Genomic DNA, 23,328 nt, shown 5'->3' on the forward strand with positions numbered 1-23,328 from the left:
AGCTTTGACAAAGGTTCAGTGAGACTCGAAATGTCAGATCTTTTCTCTCCTTACAGATGCTGCCAGACCTGCTGAGATTTTCCGGCATTTTCTCTTGGTTTCAGATTTCAGTATCCGCAGTAATTTACTTTTATTCGGAGTCCCCTACCCTGGCGAAAAGACATACAAAAACGTATGGCTCCTACGTTTTTCATTCCAATTGGTATTTGGACGCTTAAAATATGTCACTAACACAAGCATCACCACAGAGAATACTGCGCATGCTTCTCGGTGTCAGCAAGAACAGCGCATGTTACCGGTGTCAGCAAAGGAATGCGCATGCTCCTCGCTGTCCGCTGCAAACTGCTCGCGACCTTCTTTGGATGGACCAATGAAAAGCTCTGGAGGACCGGAAGGGATCTGACCCTTCTGCCAATTACGGCCACCCTATTGTCTGAATGCGGAAGTTAGTCCATGAGCTTCTGAAGCTGCTGCTGTTGTTCCCCTCTCCCTGAATGAAGATTGCGCTTCTCCCCAGATTGCAACTTCCTTCCTCTGTGAGTACAACACTTTTGTTTCTCACCCTCCCATTTTCCCTTTTTTTGCGTTCTGCAGTTCAATTGTTGACTGAAACGGAAGGGAGCGAATCTAGGAAGGGGACAGACTCTGGAAAAGTTCGTCCAGGTCCGTATCTCAATTGGCGAGCACATGGCAAATGCAGTAACCACAGGGTGAACTTATAGCCTTTGCTGTGGGGAAAAAAATAAAGAAGGGAGGTGCATTGTTTAAATGTTGGGATGTGGAGAATGTGAGGACTGCAGATGCTGGAGATCAGAGTTGAAATGTGGCGCTGGAAAGACACAGCAGGTCAGGCAACATCCGAGGAGCCGGAGAGTCCACGTATTGGACACGAGCCCTTCATCAGGAATTATGTATGAACGTAAAAAGTGGCTTTCTACGCCTGTCAATGCAAGTTGTCAGACAAGTGCAGCAAGCAATGAGCAAGGTAAGTTGTATATTAGCAAGAGGAATTGAGTTCAGAAGTGGGATGTCTTTCAGTGGTTAGAAGGTTATTAGATATATTCAAGGCTGAGTTCATCTGATTTTTGAACAACAAAGAAGTGGATGGTTATGGGGGAAGGCAATAAAATAGTTTTAAGACCAGTACTGAATAGTTAGTCATACAGCACAGAAACTGACCCTTCAGTCAACTAGTCCATGCTGACTATGTTGTCAAACTAAACTAATTCCACCTGCCAGTGTTTGGCCCAAATCCTTCTGAACCTTTTCTATTCATATATTATTCAAATGTCTTTTAAATGTTGTAACTGTACCTGCATCCACCACTTCCTCTGGACATTCATTCCGTATGCAAGCCACTCTCTGTGTTTAAAAAAAAAACAAATTGTGCCACTCTTCTTTCCCCTCTCACCTTCAAAATTGGCTGTCTAATCTTGAAACCCCCACCCAAAGGAGAGGACACCTTTCCTGTTCACCTCATCTGTACCTCCTTATGATTTTATAATCCTCTGTAAGGTCATCTCTCAACCTCCTAAGCTCCAGTGAAAAATGTCCCACTCTATCCACCTAGATATAGATATAATCATATCCAGTTATGGTCTTTCAATGCTGGTACAGGCTCGAAAGACTAAATGGTCTACTGCTGCTCCCAATTCTGTGTCCAAGACAGCAAGAGACCTTAAGACACAGGAACAGAAATTAGGCCATTCAGCCCATCGGGTCTTCTCCAACATTCAATCATAGCTGATAAGTTTCTCAACCCCATTCTCCCACTTTATCGCCACAACCCTTGATCCCTTCAATACTCAAGAACCTATCGATCGCAGTCCTAAATATACTCAGTGATCTGGCCTTCTCTGGAAGTGAATTCAATGCATTCACAACTCTCTGGCTGAAGAGGTTTCTCCTTATCTCTATTCTAAATGGTCTTTCCCACACTCTAAGGCTATGCCCTCAGGTCCTAGTCTCTAATACCAACGGAAACATTGTCCCAACGTCCACTCTGTTCAGGCTGTTTAGTATTCTGTATGTTTCAATTAGATCCCCCCTGAGTTTGGGCCTGTTAATCAGCATGAACCAGACCCTTCAGGATGAGGTACAGCAGGGATTAGGTTCAGCAAAGTGAGAATGGAGGGATTGTGTGTGGGATGAGAATTTCAGCTTTTCGAGAATGAGAGGAAATAAGTTTTTGTGTAAACTAAAATTGATTGGATGGGCTGATAGGCTGAGGAGTAGTAGATGGAGTTAAATTTAGACAAGTGTGAGGTGTTGCCTTTTGGTAAGGCAAATCATGACAGGACTTACACAGTTAATGGAGAGTGTTGCTGAACAAAGAGACCTTGCACTGCAGATTCATGGTTCCTTGAAAGTGGAGTTGCAGGTAGATAGGATAGTGAGGAAGGCATTTGGTATGCTTTCCTTTATTGGTCAGTGCATGGAGTAAAGAAATTGGGAGTTCATTTTGTGGCTGCAGGACATTGGTTCAACCATTGAGTCACGGAGATGTATAGCATGAAAACAGACCCTTCGATCCAACTGGTCCATGCCGACCAGATATCCCAACCCAATCTAGTCCCACCTGCCAGCAACCACCTCATATCACTCCACACCCTTCCTCTTCATATCCCCATCCCAGATGCCTTTTAGATGTTGCAATCGTACTAGTCTCCACCACTCGTCTGGCAGCCCATTCCACATACGCACCATTCTCTGCGTGAAAACATTGTCCCTTAAGTCACTTTTATATCTTTACCCTTTCACCCTAAACTTATGCCCTCTAGTTCTGGACTCCCCCATCCCAGGGAAAAGACCTCATCTATTAATCCTATCCATGTCCCTTATGATTTTATAAACCTCTATAATGTCACCCCTCAGCCTCTAATGCACAGGGAAAACAGCCCCACCCTATTAAACCTCTTCCTATAGCTCAAATCCTCCAACCCTGGCAACATCCTTGTAAATCTTTTCTGATCCCTTTCAAGTTTCACAACATCCTTCTGATAGGAAGGAGACCAGAATTGCATGCAATATTCCAAAAGTGGCCTAACCAATGTCTTATACAGCCGCAACATGACCTCCCAACTCCTGTAGTCAATAATCCAAAGGATTAGGGAGAATCCAAAGGCATTTTACACGTATGTGAGGAATAAGAGAATGATCAAAGAAAGAGTAGGGCCGATCAGGGATAGCATAGGGAACTTGTGTATAGAGTCTGAGGAGGTAGGGGAAGCCCTAAATGAGTTTTTTGCTTCTATCTTTACTAAAGAAAAGGATCTTGTAGTGAATGAAACCATTGAGGAGCAGTTAAGCATGCTGGAACAGAGAGGTTGAGGAAGCTGATGTGTTGAAAATTTTGACAAACATTAAGATTGACAAGTCGCCAGGGCCAGACCAGATTTATCCTCTGCTGCTTTGGGAAGCGAGAAATGTGATTGCTTCGCCGCTTGTGAAGATCTTTGCATCCTCGCTCTCCACCGGCGTCGTACTGGAGGGAGGCAAATGTAATTCCTCTCTTCAAGAAAGGAAATAGGGAAATCCCCGGCAATTACAGACCAGGCAGTCTCACGTCTGTCGTCTGCAAGGTGTTAGAAAGGATTCTGAGGGATAGGATTTATGGCCATCTGGAAGAGCATGGCTTGATTAAAGGCAGTCAGCACGGCTTTGTGAAGGGCAGGTCATGCCTCACAAACCTTATTGAGTTCTTTGAGGATGTTACTAGACAAGTTATGAGGGTCGAATGGTGGATGTTGTGTATATGGACTTCAGTAAGGCATTTGATAAGGTTCCTCATGGTAGGCTCATTCAGAAGGTCAGGAGGAATGGGATACAGGGAAATTTAGCTGTCTGGATACATAATTGGCTGGTTGACAGAAGACAGCGAGTGGTAGTGGAAGGAAAATATTCTGCCTGGAAGTCAGTGGTGAGTGGTGTTCCACAGGGCTCTGTTCTTGGACCTCTACTCTTTGTAATTTTTATTAATGACTTGGATGAGGAGATTGAAGGATGGGTTAGCAAGTTTGAAGACGACACAAAGGTTGGAGGTGTCGTTAACAGTATAGAGGACTGTTGGATGCAGAGATGGGCTGAGAGGTGGCAGATGGAGTTCAATCTGGACAAATGCGAGGTGATGCATTTTGGAAGGTCGAACTTGAAAGTTGAGTACAGGATTAAAGACCGGATTCTTGGCAGTGTGGAGGAACAGCGGGATCTTAGTGTGCAGGTACATAGATCCCTTAAAATTGCCACCCAGGTGGGAAGGGTTGTTAAGAAAGCATATGGTGTTTTGGCTTTCATTAACAGGGGGATTGAGTTTAAGAGCCGTGAGATCTTGTTGCAGCTCTATAAAACTTTGGTTAGACCGCACTTGGAATACTGTGTCCAGTCTGGTCGCCCTATTATAGGAAAGATGTGGATGCTTTGGAGAGGGTTCAGAGGAGGTTTACCAGGATGCTGCCAAAAATGGAGGGCTTATTTTAGAAAGAGAGGTTGACTGAGCTTGGACTTTTTCATTGGAAAAAAGAAGGAAGAGAGGGGACCTAATTGAGGTGTACAAGATAATGAGAGGCACAGACAGAGTTGATAGCCAGAAACTTTTTCCCAGGGCAGAAATTGTTAACACGAGGGGTCATACTTTCCACCAACAGCTTAAACTATAGAGGGGATGTCAGAGGTGGGTTCTTTATGCAGAAAGTTGTGAGAGCATGGAATGAGTTGCCAGTAGCAGTTGTGAAAGCAAGGTCATTGGGGATATTTAAGAGACTGCTGGACACGCATATAGTCACAGAAATTTGAGAGTTCGTACATTAGGTTTACCTCACATGAGGATCAATGGTTGGCACAACATCGTTGGCTGAAGGGCCTGTTCTGTGCTGTACTGTTCTATGTTCTAATACTCTGACCAATAAAGGAAAGCATACCAAACTGCCTCTTCACTATCCTATTTACCTGTGACTCCACTTTCAAGGAGCTATACCCTTCATTCCAAGGTCTCCTTGGTCATCAACTCTCCCTAGGGCTTTACCATTAAGTGTATAAGTCCTGCTAAGATTTGCTTTCCCAAAATGCAGCAACTCTCATTTATCTAAATTAAATTGCAACTGCCACTCCCCATTGGCTCATCTGATCAAGATCCTGTTGTAATCAAAGGTAACCTTCTTTGCTGTCTACTATACCTCCAATTTGGTGTCACTTTTGGAATATTGCATTCTGTTCTGGTCTTCTTGCAAAAGGAAAGATGTTGTGGAACTTTGAAAGAGTTCAGAAAAGATTGATAAGGCTGTTGCTAGAGTTGTAGGGTTTGAGCTGCAGGGAGACGCTGAATCGGTTGAGTGTGTTATTCTTGGAGCATCAGAGGCTGAGGGCTGATGGTATCGAAGTTCATAAGGGGCATAGACAGGGTGAATAGCCAAGAGCTTTTCCCAGGATAGGGGAGTCCAAAACTAGAGGGCATGGGTTTGAGGTGAGAGGGGTAAGATTTGAAAGGGACCTGAAGGCCAGCTTTTTCACACAGAGGGTGGTGCAATCTGCCAGAGGAAGTGGTGGATGCTGGTACAATTACAACATTTAAAAGGCAACGGGATGGAGACATGAATAGGAAGGGTTTAGAGGGATATGAGCTAAATGCTGGAAAATGCGACTCGATTAGTTTAAGATATCTGGTCAGCATGGACGAGTTGGATCGAAGGGTCTGTTTCCGTGCTGTATGACTCCAATTGTCTTTGGTGAAAGCAGAAGTGTTACTGTGAAGACTGGATTTTCAGAGCAGCTTTCAAAGATGTTTTGCCCTTACTGGGAGCGGAAGTAGTTGTGATGAAAGTTCCAACAAAAATCATTTGTGAAACAGCAATTGAGTGAGTGAGTTCATCAGGAATTTGGGTAGAAAATGGGGATTCATTGCGCTGTGGTGATGAAGTGCTTTAAGATTTATCGGCATTAAGTCAGTGCGCTGAGCTGGGAGCCTAGTGAAGTGTTAGGTGGGTTTTTCTTTTAACCTGCTCATTTTCTTTCAGCCGCCAATATTATATTTCCAATGCTGTGCATCAGAAGGAGCTGTGAATCTTAGGATTTTCTGCAATAGTACTGCTTTGTTTCATCAGCATTGTAAAGTTTACTGGTAGCAGCAAGAGGTGTGGGCTGTACTCCCTGGAAATGATTAAGCATTAAGTATGTATGAGCGGGAGGCAGGGTGGGACTTGCCTTTTGATTTGCAGAATATGGGATGTTCTGGGTGCTGTGATCCGGGGCAAACACAACTGGTATATCATGGAAGACCTACAGTGCGGATATAAGCCATTCGGTCCATCAGGTCCACACCGACCCCTCCAAATCCAGCCCCCGCTCCCCAACCCTATCAGGTCATTTCTGCTGGTGGGTGAGACTAGGCCTCAAGAATGGGGGAGTAGAGTTTGGACAGAGCTGAGGAGGAGATGCTTTTCCCAGAGAGTAGTGACTCTATGGAATTCTCTGCCCAAGGAAGCAGTAGAGGCAGCTTCATTAAGTATATTCAAGGCACAGTTGGATGGGTGTTTGCATGGTTGGGGAATTAAGGGTAGTTGGGATAATGCAGGTAGGAAGAGCAGAGATGATGGATTCGTCAGCCATGAGCTTAATGAATGGTGGAGCAGGCTCAACGGGCCAAAAGGCCTACTCCTGCTTCTATTGCTATGAAACTATAACCCTGCATTTCCCATGGCTAATGCACCTAACCTGCATATCCCTGGACACAATGGACAATTTAACAAGGCCAAGCCAAATCAAGGCCGGTGAGCAATCTAGTGATGTGTAAAATGAATGTCGGAGAATGATAGAAAGGGACAAGGAGAGTGAATGTACTAGCAATCAAAGCTGGATTCAAAAGATCACAAAAATTGAAATTAAAGACTGTGTCTGAATGTGTGCTGCATTGTCACAAAAGTGAATGAATTGACTGCACACATTGAAGAGAATAATTACGATCTGAGACTCCTTACAGAGACATGGCTTCAGGATGACAAGGATTGAATGCTGAATATTGAGGGGTTACATGGAATTGAAGTCAAATGGGAAGCTAGGTAAAGGTAGAGGATGGCACTGCCAATCAGCTTGGATTTCAGGTCCTTATTTCTGTGTCCTCTGATCTCCCTGTTCCCACAGAGTAAGATGTTGTCTGTTCTCAGCTCTGCTGGATTTCTGCTGAAGCTTTGACACCCCCCCCCCCCCCCACACCTTCTGGAACAATAAAACATTCAGTCACTCAAGGCCCAACGAGGTAAAAACAATGACTGCAGATGCTGGAAACCAGATTCTGGATCAGTGGTGCTGGAAGAGCACAGCAATTCAGGCAGCATCCGAGGACAGGCAAAATCGACGTTTCGGGCAAAAGCCCTTCATCAGGAATAAAGGCAGAGAGCCTGAAGCATGGAGAGATAAGCTAGAGGAGGGTGGGGGTGGGAGAGAGTGGCATAGAGTACAATAGGTCAGTGGGGAAGGAGATGAAGGTGATAGGTCAGGGAGGAGAGGGTGGAGTGGATAGGTGGAAAAGGAGCTGGGCAGGTCGGACAAGTCCGGACAGGTCAGGGGATCGAGTTTCTGGAGGTTAGAAGCTAGGATGAGGTGGGGGAAGGGGAAATGAGGAAACTGTTAAAATCCACATTGATGCCCTGGGGTTGAAGTGTTCCGAGGCGGAAGATGAGGCGTTCTTCCTCCAGGCGTCTGGTGGTGAGGGAGCGGCGGTGGAGGAGGCCCAGCACCTCCATATCCTCGGCAGAGTGGGAGGGGGAGTTGAAATGTTGAGCCACTGGGCGATGTGGTTGATTGGTGCGGGTGTCTCGGAGATGTTCCCTAAAGCGCTCTGCTAGGAGGCGTCCAGTCTCCCCAATGTAGAGGAGACCGCATCGGGAGCAACGGATACAATAGATGATATTAGTGGATGTGCAGGTAAAACTTTGATGGATGTGGAAAGCTCCTTTGGGGCCTTGGATGGAGGTGAGGGAGGAGGTGTGGGCGCAGGTTTTACAGTTCCTGCGGTGGCAGGGGAAAGTGCCAGGATGGGAGGGTGGGTCGTAGGGGGGCGTGGACCTGACCAGGTAGTCACGGAGGGAACGGTCTTTGCGGAAGGCGGAGAGGGGTGGGGAGGGAAATATATCCCTGGTGGTGGGGTCTGTTTGGAGGTGGCGGAAATGTCGGCGGATGATTTGGTTTATGCGAAGGTTGGTAGGGTGGAAGGTGAGCACCAGGGGCGTTCTGTCCTTGTTGCGGTTGGAGGGGTTGGGTCTGAGGGCGGAGGTGCGGGATGTGGATGAGATGCGTTGGAGGGCATCTTTAACCACGTGGGAAGGGAAATTGCGGTCTCTAAAGAAGGAGGCCATCTGGTGTGTTCTATGGTGGAACCGCTCCTCCTGGGAGCAGATACGGCGGAGGCGGAGAAATTGGGAATACGGGATGGCATTTTTGCAAGAGGTAGGGTGGGAAGAGGTGTAATCCAGGTAGCTGTGGGAGTCGGTGGGTTTGTAGAAGATGTCAGTGTCAAGTCGGTCGTCACTGATGGAGATGGAGAGGTCCAGGAAGGGGAGGGAGGTGTCAGAGATGGTCCAGGTAAATTTAAGGTCAGGGTGGAATGTGTTGGTGAAGTTGATGAATTGCTCAACCTCCTCGCGGGAGCACGAGGTGGCGCCAATGCAGTCATCAATGTAGCGGAGGAAGAGGTGGGGAGTGGTGCCGGTGTAATTACGGAAGATCAACTGCTCTACGTAGCCAACAAAGAGACAGGCATAGCTGGGGCCCATACGTGTGCCCATGGCTACCCCTTTGGTCTGGAGGAAGTGGGAGGATTCAAAGGAGAAATTGTTAAGGGTGAGGACCAGTTCGGCCAAACGAATGAGAGTGTCGGTGGAGGGGTACTGTTGGGAACGTCTGGAGAGGAAAAAACGGAGGGCTTGGAGGCCCTGGTCATGGCGGATGGAGGTGTAGAGGGATTGGATATCCATGGTGAAGATGAGGTGTTGGGGGCCGGGGAAACGGAAGTCTTGGAGGAGGTGGAGGGCATGGGTGGTGTCTCGAACATATGTGGGGAGTTCCTGGACTAGGGGGGATAGGACAGTGTCGAGGTAGGACTTCAGGAAGGTGTTCGACAAGGTTCCCCATGGGAGACTGGTTAACAAGATCAGATCAGATCTCATCGAATACAGGGAGAACTAGCCATTTGTATAAAGAACGGGCTTGAAGGTAGAAGACAGAGGCTGGTGGTGGAGGCCTGTGACCAGTGGAGTGCCACAAGGATTGGTGCTGTATCCACTACATTTTGTCACATATATAAATGATTTGGATGTGAACATTGGAGATTTAGTTAGTAAATTGCAGATGACACCAAAACTGGAGGTGTTGTGGATAGCGAAGAAGGTTACCTCTGATTACAACAGGATCTTGATCAGATAGGTCAGTGGGCTGATGAGTGATAGATGGAGTTTAATTTCAACAAATGCGAGGTGGTGCATTTTGGGAAAGCAAATCTTAGTAGGACCTATACATTTAATGGTAAGTTCCAAGGGACTGTTGCTGAACAAAAAGACCTTGGAGAGCAGGTTCATATTTCTTTGAAAGTAGGTCACAGGTACATAGGATTGTGAAGAAGGCATTTGGTATGCTTTCCTTTATTGGTCAGAACATTAAGTATCAGAGTTGGGAGGTCATGTTGTGGCTGTACAGGATGTTGGTTTGGCCACTTCTGGAATGTTGTGTGAAAGAGGAAGGATGTTGTGAAACTTGAAAAGGTTCAGAAAAAATTTACAAAGATGTTGCCAGGGTTGGAGGATTTGAGCTATGGGGAGAGGCTCAATATGCTGGGGCAGTTTTCCCTGGAGGGTCAGAGGCTGAGAGGTTACCTTTATACAAGTTTATAAAATCACGAGGGGCATGGATAGAATAAATAGACAAAATCCATTCCTTGGAGTGGGGGGGGTCCAGAACTAGAGGGCGTAGGTTTAGGGTGAGAGGGGAAATATATAAAATGCACCACCCTCTGCATTAAAAGGTTGCCCCTTAGGTTTTTTATATATATATATATATATATATATATATATAGGTTTTATATATATATATATATATATATATATATAAAAAACCTAAGGGGCAACCTTTTAATGCAGAGGGTGGTGCATGTTTAGAATGAGCTGAGGAAGTGGTGGAGGCTAATAGAACTGCAACATTTAAAGGCATCTGGATAGATATTTGAATAGGAATGGCACGGGCTCAGTGGTTAGCATTGCTGCCTAACCATGCAAGGGGCCCGGGTTTGATTCCCGCCTTGGGCGACTGTCTGTGTGAAGTTTGCACATTCTTCCAGTGTCTGCATGGGTTTCCTTTGAGTGCTCCAGTGTCCTCCCACAATCCAAGAATGTGCAGGTCAGGTGAATTGGCTATGCTAAATTGTCTGTAGTGTTAGGTACATTAGGACTTCACCCGCTCCTCCCACTTGTGGAGGCACCAGCAAGTTCACATGCCATCGTAGGGGGATTGAAGGAGCGACGGCCGAGTGCCATTTTTGACTGGACTATCAGCCCACCTCTGGGAACTCCTGGGTTCCAATCCTGCCGCGGAAGAAGGTGGAAATGGAACTCAGTCAGAAATCTGGAGTCCAGAATCAAATGATGAAACCATTTTCATGAGGGAAAAAAAAACGCCATTTGATTCACACATTTTCCTTTTTAAAGGAAGGAAATTGCCGTTGTGGGAAAGGATTCATTCAGTCGTCCCAGCTGCATTCTTTACCCGGTCTGGCCACATGTGACTCCAGACCCATAGCAGTGTGGTTGACTCTTGACTGACATCCCTCTCCACCCCCCCCCCCCCCGGCCCTCCCCCAGCTAGTGAGTGGGGAGAAACATACTTGGATACAGTGTGTAAGTTGAAATTGCTGAGTGAGGCAATACTTCCGATTGGTTAAGGCTGTACCAGGGATCCAAATACAAATCAATAGTAAAGAAAGTAGGGTGAGGGGTTGGTGGTTGGGGTAGTGTGTGTGCTTTGACCTTGAGTTGCTTAAAGAAAGAAAAGGCTACTTTTTTGTATGCCTTTTCCCTGGGGAAACCTGAAGCTGTAGCAAAGTTGAGTCGTTATAAAGGTAACCTGGGCTCAGACTTTCATTGAAAGCTGAGAGATCCAAAAGGTTTTTGCTTTAAAGTTGCTGATTTCTTTCAGCCTCCAGCACTAAGTTTCTAATGTCATGTATCAGACAGAGCAGTGAATGAGTAACTAGTATCGTTAGAAATTGTCAATTTTTCAGGAGTGCAGGTACTGCATTGTTTCATCAGCATTGTAACGTTTACTGGCAGCACCAAGAGGTGTGGGCTGTGGTCAGTCGACACGATGTGGAGGAGCCGGTGTTGGACTGGGGTGGATCAAGTTAAAAATCACACAGCACCAATTTATAGTCCAACAGGTTTATTTGGAAAGATCTTCAGGTAGCTGTGGAGCAGGATCATAAGACACATTATTTATATCGAAAAATTACAGTGTCATGCAGCCGAAATGATATATTGAACAAATTTAGATTGCTGTTAAGTCTTCCATCTTTTACAGTGAGTTGCAGGTTTCATTTCAATAATATTGTAAATCCCAGAACTACTTTCAAGTCACATTCTTGAAATAACTTCAGGTTTTATGAAACAAAATGGTGACCGCTCAGCTCAGACAATGTATTAAAGGTGTGAAGTTTGAGTCTCTGTATTCCAATCTTGAGTCAGACTGGTTCTATTTCCAAAGTAGGAATTTGTAAAATATTACATGGATTGACCGCCTGCAGATTGTGTGCTTTTTGAGCCAAATAGAATGGATCTGCAAATGCAAATTCACCTCATAGACTTACTTGTATGGTTGCGTGCATGTGTGAGTGTGTGAGAAAGTGTGTGCTTATGTGTGAGATGGAGAATAAGCCTGACATTGGTCTTGGGAAATTGTGATTTGTGCTATCTTCTCCCCACCCACTGCCCCCTATCCATTCCATCTGCATGTCATTCTCTTTCCCCCATCCTCTGTCCCTCCATTGTCTTGGTGGTCCTGAGACTCTGGCCTTTCTGTCTGTCCCACCGCCACCACCATCTTTCATGCCTTGAACCCTCTTTGATCGCTGTATCAAGCCCTTCTCAGAGATAGAGAATGGATGGTGATTACTCTGCCTGGGAGATGCAAGTGCATGACAAATGCCTTATCGAAAATGTTTATATTCAGAAACATCATTAAAGTTTAAATTGTATTTAAAAAACTGCCAACATCTTTCTCAAACTTGCATTGAAATATGTGCAGTTAGGCCACAGTTGAGGACAGGCTTTGAGGGGTGAATGGCCTAGTCCTAGTCTTGTAAAATTGATTCTGACTATGTAGAAATAAAATAATGGAGTTGTAGAGTATGGAAACAAACCCTTCAGTCTGTGCCAAGCAGATATCCTAAATTAATCTAGGCCCATTTGCCAGCATTTGGCCCATATCCATTTAAACCTTCCTATTCATGTATCCATCCAGATGCATTTGAAATGCTGTAGCCTCCTCCACTTCCTTTGGCAGTTAATTCAGTCCATGCACCACCCTCTGCGCGAAAAAGTTGCCCTTTAGGTCCCTTTTTAAACCCTTTCCCCTCTCACCCTAAACAAATGCTCTCTAGCTCTTGAAGTCTCCCACGCCAGGGAAACCTATCCATGCCCTTCATGATTTTATAAACCTCTATAAGATCACCCCTAACCCTCCTATGCTCTAAGGAAAACAGCCCCAGCCTATTCAGCCTGACGTTGTCTCTCAAATCTACCAACCTGAGCAACACCCTAACAAATTGTTTCTGAAGCCTTTCAAGTTTCACAATATCTTTTGTGCTCTTGTGATTATGTTCAGGGCTTATGTATTATGTTCAGGGCTTAAGCGAGGGCATTTCTTGAGGGGAATTAACGTTCAATTTTTTTTCTAATCCTTAGGACCCTTTTAATCTTTCCCTTCTTCCCTAAACCTATGCTCTCTCGTTTGGGAGTCCCCTACCCAGGTAAAAGATGTACAAAAGTTGAATAGCCAGACAAAATGCAAAAGGAGTAAAATAGCGAGACGCAAGAGAAAAAGAAATGTCGTTCCAGCCGTTTTTTAATTTCTCCTATTGTCATTTGAACACAAATCTGTCAGTAACACCAACAACCTCACCGAGCATATTGCGCATGTTCGCCGGTGTCAGCAAGAATCTTCTTGCTGTCCGCGGAAACGGCGCGCGACCTCCTTTCGTTAGACCAATGGGGAAACTTGGAAGACCGGAAGGAGTGTGGTCCTCCTGCCAATCAAAGCCCCCCCCCATTGTCTGAATGCGGAAATTCGATAATGAGCTTACGAAGCTGCTGCTGATGCTGCTTCTCCTTTCCGTCTGAATGAAGATTGAGCTTCACCCCAGACTGCGTCTGTCTTCCTCTGTCCAACATCTGTGAGTACAACATTCACTTTTCTCACCCCCTTTTCTATTTGTTTTTTCGTTTTGGTGTTCAATTGTTGATTTGCAGCAACTGAAAGGAAAGGGAGTGAATCCAGGAAGGGGACAGACCCTGGAAAAGTTGGTCCAGATCTGTATCTCAATTAGCAAACACGTGGCAAATGCAATATGAAGTTGTAGCCTTTGCTGTATACAAAAAATGAAAGGAGGTGCATTGTTTAAATGGTGATATATTGGGGTATGGAGAAAGTGAGGACAGCAGATGCTGGTGGTCAGTGTAGAAAAGTGTGACGCTGCAAAAACACAGCAGGTCAGGCAGCATCCGAGGAGCAGGAGAATCGACGTTTCGGGCACGAGCCCTTCAGGAATGATGTGTGGATGTACAAAGGGACCTCCTTCTACATCAGTTAATGCTAGTTGTCAGACAGGTGCAGCAAGCAATGAGTAAGGCAAGTAGTACATTAGCAAGAGGAATTGAATTTGGAAGTGGGGATGTCTTCCTGCAGTTTGGGGATCATTGAATATATTCAAGGCTGAGTTAATCTGATTTTTGAACAAAAAAGAAGTGGATAGTTATAGTTGAAGGCAAGAAAACGGTTTTAAGACCAATACAGGACAGAAACAGAACCTTCAGTCCAAATAGTCCATGCTAACTATGTTGTCAAACTAAACTAGTACCACCTGCCAGTGTTTGGCGCATATCCTCCAAACCTTTCCTATTCATGTACTTATCCAAATGCCTTTTAAACATTGCAGCTGTAACTGCATCCATCACTTCCTCCGGACATTCATTTCACACACAAGCCACACTGAAATGGTGCACCTCATGCCTTTTTAAAATCTTTCTCTTCTCACGTTCAAAATTTGCTCCCGCATCATGAAACCACCACCCTAAGGAAAGGATACCTGCCGTACACCTCATCCATACCACTCATTTTATAATCATCTATAAGGTCACCTCTTGGCCTCCTATGCTCAGGTGAAAAAAATCCCAGCCTATCCAGTCTGTCAGTTGGGTTGAAGAAATTTCTCCCTTATCTCCTTTCTGACAGGTCTTCCCTTTACTCTAAGACTGTATCCTCGCGGCCTAGTCTCTCCTAGCAATGGAAACATTTTCCCAATATTCCCAATGTCTGGACCATTCAGTATTCTATGTTTCAATCAGATCTCTCCTGTGTGTGGGCCTGTTAATTAGCATGAACCAGACTCTTCAGGATGAGGTGCAGCAGGGATTAGGTTCAGCAAAGTGTGTGTAGGGTGGAGATTTTTAGCTTTTAAGGAATGAAAAAGGAAGAAAGTTCAATATAAATTAGAATTGATTGGATGGGCTGATGTGCTGAGGAATGGTAGATAAATATGAGGTTGCATTTTGGCAACACAAATCAGGACAGGCCTTAGTTAACGGTGACTGTTGCTGAACAAAGAGAACTTGCAGTGCAGGTTCATAGTTCCTTGAAAGTGGAGTTGCAGGTAGATAGGATAGTGAAGAAGGTTTTTGGTATGCTTTCCTTTGTTGGTCAATGTGTTCAGCATAGGAATGGTGGTCATGTTGCGGCTGTACAGGTCATTGATAATGCTACTTTTGAATAATGTGTTCCGTTCTGGTCTCCCTGCCACAAGAAAGATGCTGTGAAACTATGAAAGAGTTCAGAAAGGATTTACAAGGCTGTTGCCAGAGTTGGAATGTTTGTGTTAAAGGGAGAGGCGGAATAGGCTGGGGCTGTTTTCCCTGGAGCATCAGAGGCTGAGGGGTGAACTTACACCAGTTCATAAGGGGCATGGATAGGGTGAAGAGCCAAGATCTTTTCCCCAGAGTAGGGGAGTGCAAAACTAAATGGCATTGGTTTGAGGTGAGAGGGGCAAGATTTTAAAGGAACCGGAGGGGCAACTTTATGCAGAGGATGGTGCATATACGGAATGAGCTGCCAGAGGAAGTGGTGGAGATTGGTACATTTAAAAGGCATCTGGATGAATATATGAATAGGAAGGGTTCAGAGGGATATGGGCCAAATGCTGGCAAATGGAACGAGATGAAGTTCAGATATCTGGGTGGCACGGATGAGTTGGACCGATTGGTGTCTCTTTGTGCTATGTGACTAATCGTCTTCAGTGAAAGCAGAAGTGTCGTTGTGAAGACTGGACTTTGACAGCAGCTTTCAAAGATGTTTTGCCCTTACTGGGAGCAGAAGTTACAACAAAATCTTTCATTTGTGAGACAGCGACTGAGTCAGTGAGTAGATCTGGGATTTTGGAAAGTGGGAATTCATTGCATTGTGGGAATGAATTGCTTTAAGGTTTACTGGCAGTAAGTGAACTGTGCTGAACAGGGAGCCTAGTGAATTGGTGGGTTTTTGTTTAAAACTGCTCAGTTCTTTTAACCTCCAATGTTGTATTTCCAATTCTGTGCAACAGAAGAATAGGTGAATCAGTAACTGATCGCATTAGAAGCCTTACGATTTTCAGTACTGCAGGTATTGCATTGTTTCATCAGCATTGTAAAGTTTACTGGCAGCAGTGAGGGCTGTATTCACTTGAAATGATTAAGCAGTTAGATAACACACAGGAGAGGGCAGGGTGGGACTTATCTTTCGATTTGCAGAAGGTGAGAGGTTCTGGGCGCTGCGGTCTGGGGCAAACACAACTGCGGGAAATCATAGCCCCATAGTGTGGAAGCAAGCCTTCGGCCCATCAAGTCCATGCTGCCTCCTCCGAAGGGCACGCCAGAAGCTGATGGGCCCCATCCTAACAAGTTGTTTCTGCTGTTGGGTGAGATTAGGATGAGGAGACATGGCCTCAAGATTAGGGGGAGTAGATTTAGGACAGAGATGAGGATAAACTGCTTTTCCCGGATAGTCGTGACTCTATGGAATTCTCTGCCCAAGGGAGCAGCAGAGCCACCTTTATTAAGTATATTCAAGACATAGTTGGATGGGTTTTTCCATGGTAGGGGAATTGTGGGTAGTTGGGATAATGCAGGCAGGAGGAGCTGAGATGACGGATAGATCAGCCACGATCTTAATGAATGGTGGAGCAGGCTCAATAGGCCAAATGGCCTACTCCTGATTCTTTTGCTATGAATATATAACCTTGTATTTCCCATTGGCTAACCCACCTAACCTGCACATCCCTGGAAACTATGGGCTATTTAGCATGCCCAATCCAAATCAAGGCTGGTGAACAATGTGGAAAATGAACACCAGAGAATAAATCAACCAGTATTCAATGCTGGATTCAAAAGATCATAAAAATTGAAACTAAAAACTGTATCTAAATGTGTACTGCATTATAACATTAGTGAATGAATTGACTGCACACATTGAAGAGAATAATTATGATCTGAGACTCCTTACAGAGAGATGTCTTCAGGATGATGAGGATTGGATCCTGGATATCGAGGGGGTTTGTAGCATTCAAGCTGAATGGGAAGCTGGGTAAAGGTAGAGGGTTGGCACTGCCAATCAAAGCACTGATAACATGGTAGTCTGGTGTCAGCTCGAATTACAGGTCCTGATTTCTCTGTCCTCTGCTGATCTCTCAGTTCTCACAGAAAGTGAGATGTCATCTGTTCTCAGCTCTGCAGGAATTCTGCTGAAGCTTTGACCCCCTGTTTACACCCTCTGGATCAATAGAACATTCAGTTAATTAAGGCCCAACCCACAACCTGTCAATCATCCAGACATGGAGTGTCACCATAGCAGGGTATAAAACCAGAAAAATGAAACAAAATTAGAAATCAATACATAGTCGGTGCTCGTGCTTAACGTTTCATCATTGGGAAGTAAACTAGAAATCGGGGTCTCCCAGGATTCTTATAGTGCCCTAATTGAGAAATTCTCTCTCCTTTACACCTAACTATTAATACCCAGCTATGATGTATAAGAATATTTACATCAACAGAAATAAAGGATCTGTTATCAAATAGTCATGGAGATATACAGGATGGGAATAGACTTTTAATCCAACACATCTATTCTGAAAGATATCTGATGTAAATCTAACTGCATTTGCCAGCATTTGACCGATATCCATCCAAACCCTTCCTATTCACATACCCATCTAGATGCCTTTTAAATGTAATTGTACTGGCCACTTCCTCTGGCAGTTCATTCCATACACGCACCACCCTCTGTTTGGAAAAGATGCTCTTTAGGTCCCTTTTAAATCTTTCCCCTCACCCTCAAACCCCTGTCCTCTGGTTTTGGACACTCCCGCCCTGGAGAAAAGACCTTGCATGTGTGAGAGGGTGTGTCTGTGGGTTTGTATGTGTGAGCATATGAGAGAAGGTCTGTAGGAATGTGAGGGTGTGAGAAAGAGAAAGTGTGTGTAGTGTAGTGGGGTCACCTATAGTGTGACATGAACTCAAGGACCTAGCTGAGACCATCCCCCATGGGTACTAAACTTGACTATCAGATTCTGTTTGGCCACTTGCGTTGTTGCCTGTCCAGAGGTCTGCCTTGAAGGATAGTCACCTGAAGGTTTGAGGTCAAATGGGAGGGTACACTCCTGCCTGATTGTTGTGTAGTGTCCATTCATCTGTTGCTGTAGCCCCTGCTCAGTCTTACCAATGTACCATGCCTCAGGGCATCTTTGTCTCTCTCACATGCTGCAGGCAATGTTAGCCAGGTCTTAAAAGTACCTGCCGCACACACAGTGGGTGGTGTCCCCACATGTAATGGTGGTATGCATGTCGACACTCTGATGCATCTTGCAGCCTCTGCCATGACAGGGTTGCATGGTGTTGTCCTGAAAGCTGGGCAGTTTGCTGGGAATAATGATCTGGGAATAGGTTTGGTGGTGGTTTAAAGGTGAGAATTGGAGGCATGGGGAAAGTCTTCGCGAGGTACTCACCCTCATTGATAATGTTTTGCACGCTGTGAAGAACATGGGAGTAGTTTTTCGATTGCTGGGAAGTATTGGACAACAAAGTTCATGTCTTTCTCCTAAGGAGGTCAATACAGTTTTTTGCTGTGGCATTTCGGAATTCGCGGTCAATGCGTTGAGCATTGTACCCCATTCTTATGAGGACATCCTTGAGTACTTCCAAGTGTCTGTCATGTGTCTCCTCATCTGAGCAGATCCTGTACATTCGTAGGCTGTCAATTTCAGAGTGAAACTCCCTCCCTTTGGGCAACATCTGGGAGCAAAGCAATGTCTCCTCCTTTCCATTTGTCATCTTGGGAGGGAAAGAGAGGGGGGAAGCACTATTCACTTGTAGCAAATGGAGTGAATCCAGGGAGGGAGCAGACTCTGCAAAGATACTCAGATGCTCTCTCTTCCCTCTTAAAGGTATTTTCCTTGGGTATTTCCCCCGTTTGGCATGTATACAGTTTGCACCCTCAAAGGATCACTTCTTTCCTCTGTGTCACCCTCTGGTCCAACCCATCCATGCCGACCAGGTATCCCAACCTAATCTAGTCCCACCTACCAGCACCTGGCCCATATCCCTCCAAACCCTTCCTATTCATATACCCATCTAAATGCCTTTTAAATGTTGCAATTGCACTAGCCTCCACCACTTCCTCTGGGAGATCATTCCATACACGTGCCACCCTCTGTGTGGGAAAAGTTGCCCCTTGGGTCTCTTTTATATCTTTCCCCTCTCACCCTAAACCTATGCCCTCTAGTTCTGGACTCCCCCATCCCAGGGAAAAGACTTTGCCTGTTTATCCAACCATGCCGCTCATGGTTTTATAAACCTCTATAAGATCACCCCTCAGCCTCTGCTCCAGGGAAAACAGTCCCAGCCTGTTCAGCCTCTCCCTATTAGATTAAATCCTCCAACACTGGCAACATCCGTGAAAATCATTTCTGAACCCTTTCATGTTCACAGTTAAAAGGGTAGTTTCTCATGGAACTGAGCAGAATTTAAGGGATTCACACATTGATATCAAATTATTCTTCACCTTCCACACGTCCTGTATTTCTTGTCATTTTTTTTATTTAATAGTACAGCAGGAAGTCATTCAGCAACTTTTAATGGCTTTCTTTTTGCAAGCAACCTTGACATTTCATTATCATGTCCCTGATTCAGCTCCATTTCCAGAACCTTTGACGGCAGCTTGTTCCAGGTCATTGTCACCTAAATGAAGTTTTCCTCCATACACACTTAAGGCGATCTGGCTGCATGAGGGTTTTCAGGTTTCTGTGTCCTGGATAATGTGATCATCAGGCATCTGGCAATCTACAGGAATTGCCACCTATATAATTCTTATTTAACTGTACTGACAATGAATACTTATGTTGTGAATTTTTTTGCAGGAAGTCACGCAGGGGAAAAAATTCTGAAAACAATTGACGCATCAACTTCTGATGGAGCCATTTGATTCTTTGGGATTTGACTATTAGCATGTACTCAAACAGAAGAAATGTTTGCTTTTTGTCTGCTTGAAAGATTTTGGACACTGGTGTGGCAGGAACAATACTGACTCACCTGAGTGAGGGAGGTTCAGTGCGCTGACTGTGAAAAGTGCTTCACACCATCTCCTCAGCTTAGGGGATCAAAATCTCACCCCTCACGGTGGGGGAAGACTGTGTACCCGTTCTGCTTGTAATTTCAAACACAGCAACACAAGGAAAGTTCCCCCTCCATGGAGAAACCGTGGAAATGTGGGGACTGTGGGAAAGGATTCTATTCCCCATCGGCGCTGGAAACCCACAGACGTGTTCACACTGGGGAGAGGCCGTTCAGCTGCTCTCAATGTGGGCAGAGATTCACTGCATTATCCCACCTCATGAGACACCAGCGCGTACACACCAGGGAAAGGCCCTTCACCTGCTCAGTGTGCGGGAAAGGATTCAGTCGGATGAGCAACCTGCAGACTCACCAGCGGGCCCACACGGGAGAGAAGCCGTTCACGTGCCCCATGTGTGGGAAGGGGTTTGCTCAGGCATCTCGACTGTTAATCCATAAGCGGGTCCACACCGGGGAGAGGCCGTTCACCTGCTCTGTGTGCGGGAAGGGATTCAGTCAGACGGGCAATCTGCAGACGCACCAGCGGGCCCACACGGGAGAGAAGCCATTCACCTGCCCTGTGTGTGGGAAGGGGTTTGCTCAATCATCTAGACTGTTAATCCATAAGCGGGTACATACAGGGGAGAGGCCATTCACCTGCTCAGTGTGCGGGAAGGGATTCACTCAGTCATCTACACTCCTGATCCACCAGCGGGTACACACTGGGGAGAGGCCATTCACCTGCTCCGTATGCGGGAAGGGATTCAGTCGGATGGGCAACCTGCAGAAGCACCAGCGGGTCCACACGGGGGAGAAGCCATTCACATGCCCGGTGTGTGGGAAGGGGTTTGCTCAGTCATCTACGCTGCTTGCCCACAAGCGGGTCCACACTGGGGAGAAGCCATTCACCTGCTCCATGTGCGGGCAGGGGTTCAGTCGGTTGGGTAACCTGCAGACGCATCAGCGGGTCCATACTGGGGAGAGACCATTCACCTGCTCTCAGTGCGGGAAGGGATTCATCAATTCTTCTGCCCTACTGACCCACCAGCGGGTCCACACTGGGCAGAGGCCATTCACCTGCCCTGACTGCGGGAAGGGATTTATCAACTCTTCCACCCTGCTGATCCACCAGCGGATTCACACCGGGGAGAGGCCATTCACCTGTTCTCAGTGCGGAAAGGGATTTATCAATTCTTCCACCTTGCTGCTCCACCAGCGGGTCCACACCGGGGAGAGGCCATTCAGCTGCTCTCAGTGCAGGAAGGGATTCACCCGCTCCTCCCACCTGCGGAGGCACCAGCGAGTTCACATGCCATCACAGGGGGATTGAAGTAGCGATGGCTGAGTGCCATTATCTACCGGTTCTGGGGACTCACGTTGAGAATGTGTATAGGGTATAAGCAGGCAGGGAAGGAGTTAAGTTTTGAGTTTCGTGAAATAAGAGGTTCAGTTGAGCATGACTCAGATCAGATAAAAACTTAGTTAACAATGGGGTGCTTGAGGAAAGGATAATGGGTTAACAAGGTGGAAAAGCAGTCATTATGTAGAGCCATTTAACAATATTGGAAGCATTCAGTGTGCAAGGTCAGCTAACAAGGGGAAATGTATACATTGTATGAATCCAATTAACAAGGTTAAGAACTGTAAAGGGCTTGGTCTCTGCTACTGATGCTCATTGATTGTAACGGTCACCCAATTAATATGTATGTTGCCTTATCTGGATGCTTCTCCCTGTAAAATGACTATATAGTTCATTTGAGAAACTGCTCTTCCAGAAGAGACCATGAACTCATCTTTGTGCACATGGGCGATCATTCTCTCTCTCCCTACAGGGCCTGGAAGAAACATGAAACAGGTCTTTCAGCATTTTGCTTTGACTGAGGTGAGGGGGGGCGGAAATGGGATGATACCGGGTTCGAATCCTGCGGCGGCAGATGACAATTGGAATTCAGTCAGAAATCTAGTGTTCAGAATCTAAGGAAACCATCTTCAGGGGAAAGAAAACCCCACCTGATTCACTCCTGCCCTTTTTAGGGAAGGAAACTGCTGTTGCGGGAAAGGATTCACTCAGTGGTCCCAGCTGCATCCTTTACCCCATCTGGCTGACATGTGACTCCAGACACACAGCAGTGTGGTTAACTCTTGACTGCACCTCCCTCACTCTCCAGCAAATGAGTGGGGAGAAATTGACTTGGATAGGGTGACTGGGTTGAAATTGCTGAATGAGGCAATATTTCCTACGGGTTAAGGCTGTACTGCAAAGGGACAACTCAGTGCTGATCAATAGTAAAGGGGTGGGGGGGGGGTGGAGAATGGGTCCGTGGGCTTTGACTGTGAACTGTTCTAAAAAGAAATTACCTACTTTTTGTCAGCCTTTTTGCTGGGGAGATCTGAAGCTGTAACAAAGTTTGGTGGCGGTCAAGGTCACCTGAACTTCACCGCCAGGCTGAGACTCTCATTGAAAGCTATGAGATCCAACAGGTTTTTGTCTCAAAGCTGCTCATTTCTTTCAGCCTCTCGCACTAAGTTACCAATGTCCTGTCTCAGAAGGAGCAGTGAATGAGTAGCTACAATCGTTAGAAATTGTCATTTCGTCAGCATTTTAAAGTTTTTACTGGCAGTAGTGGGAGGTGTAGGCTGTATTCACTAGTAACAAAGTTTAAAAATCACACAATGTCAGGTTAGAGTCCAATAGGTTTATTTGGAAGGATGAGCTTTCGGAGTGCTGCTCCTTAGTCAGGTGGCTGTAGAACAGGATCATAAGACAGAATTTATAGCAAAAGATTACAGTGCCATGCAACTGAAATGATATATTGAACAAAGCTAGATTGCTGTTAAGTCTTTCATCTTTTAGAATGGGTTGCAGGTTTCAGATCATTAATATGTAAATCCCAGAACTAATTTTCAGTCACATTCTCGAGATCACTTAAGGTTTTATAAAAAGAGGTGACATCTCTGCTCAGACAATGCATGAAAGATGTGAGGTTAGTCTGTATCCCAATTTTGGAAATCAAACCAGTCTGACTCAAAAGTAGAAATTTATAAATTATGACATGGATTTACTGCCTGGAGTTTGTGCACGTTTTGAGCAAATAGAATATATCTGCAGATATAATTCTGCAAATTCAAATTCATTCCATAAACATGCGTGCATGCATGAGAGAGACAGACTGTGCGTGCTTGCGTGTGTGCGTGAGATGGAATATAAGCATGTGAGGGTGTGTGTGTGTCAGAGACTGTGTATGAGAGAGTGTATGGTGTAGTTGGGTCACCTGTAGTGTGACATGAATCCAAGGTTCCAGTTGAGGCCTTCCTCCTGGGGTTCTGAACTTGACTATCAGCCTCTGCTCAGCTACTAGAAACGATTTAAGCAGTTACATTGGAGAGGGCAGGGTGGGACTTGTCTTTCGATTTGCAGAAGGTGGGAGGCTCTGGATGCTGTGATCCA

General features: G+C 45.6%; 1 protein-coding gene across 2 annotated transcripts; it reads left to right on the plus strand.

Annotated features, from left to right (window-relative positions):
• The first annotated feature begins 478 nt into the window (after window positions 1–478).
• On the plus strand, window positions 479–22,942 carry LOC148144611 (uncharacterized). Of its 2 annotated transcripts, XM_043682304.2 has the most exons (3): window positions 479–536; window positions 12,936–13,423; window positions 19,688–22,942. In XM_043682304.2, the coding sequence occupies exon 3, from the start codon at window positions 20,017–20,019 to the stop codon at window positions 21,208–21,210; it is 1,194 nt and encodes a 397-aa protein (XP_043538239.1). In that variant the 5' UTR covers window positions 479–536; window positions 12,936–13,423; window positions 19,688–20,016; the 3' UTR covers window positions 21,211–22,942. The 2 variants fall into 2 exon arrangements, with proteins under 2 accessions (XP_043538239.1, XP_087831045.1); XM_087974919.1 differs by lacking the exons at window positions 479–536; window positions 12,936–13,423 and having other exon boundaries at window positions 20,174–22,942.
• The last annotated feature ends 386 nt before the right edge of the window (window positions 22,943–23,328 follow it).

The sequence above is a fragment of the Chiloscyllium plagiosum genome, unplaced genomic scaffold (genome assembly GCF_037043375.1).
Source record: "Chiloscyllium plagiosum isolate Xiang-an unplaced genomic scaffold, Cpla_swu_hap1 HiC_scaffold_27, whole genome shotgun sequence".
Taxonomy (NCBI): Eukaryota; Metazoa; Chordata; class Chondrichthyes; order Orectolobiformes; family Hemiscylliidae; genus Chiloscyllium; species Chiloscyllium plagiosum.

Bases quoted from the DNA above. Each gene is read 5' to 3' on its own strand.
- LOC148144611 (XM_043682304.2), top strand. From the start codon at position 20,017: ATGGAGAAACCGTGGAAATGTGGGGACTGTGGGAAAGGATTCTATTCC.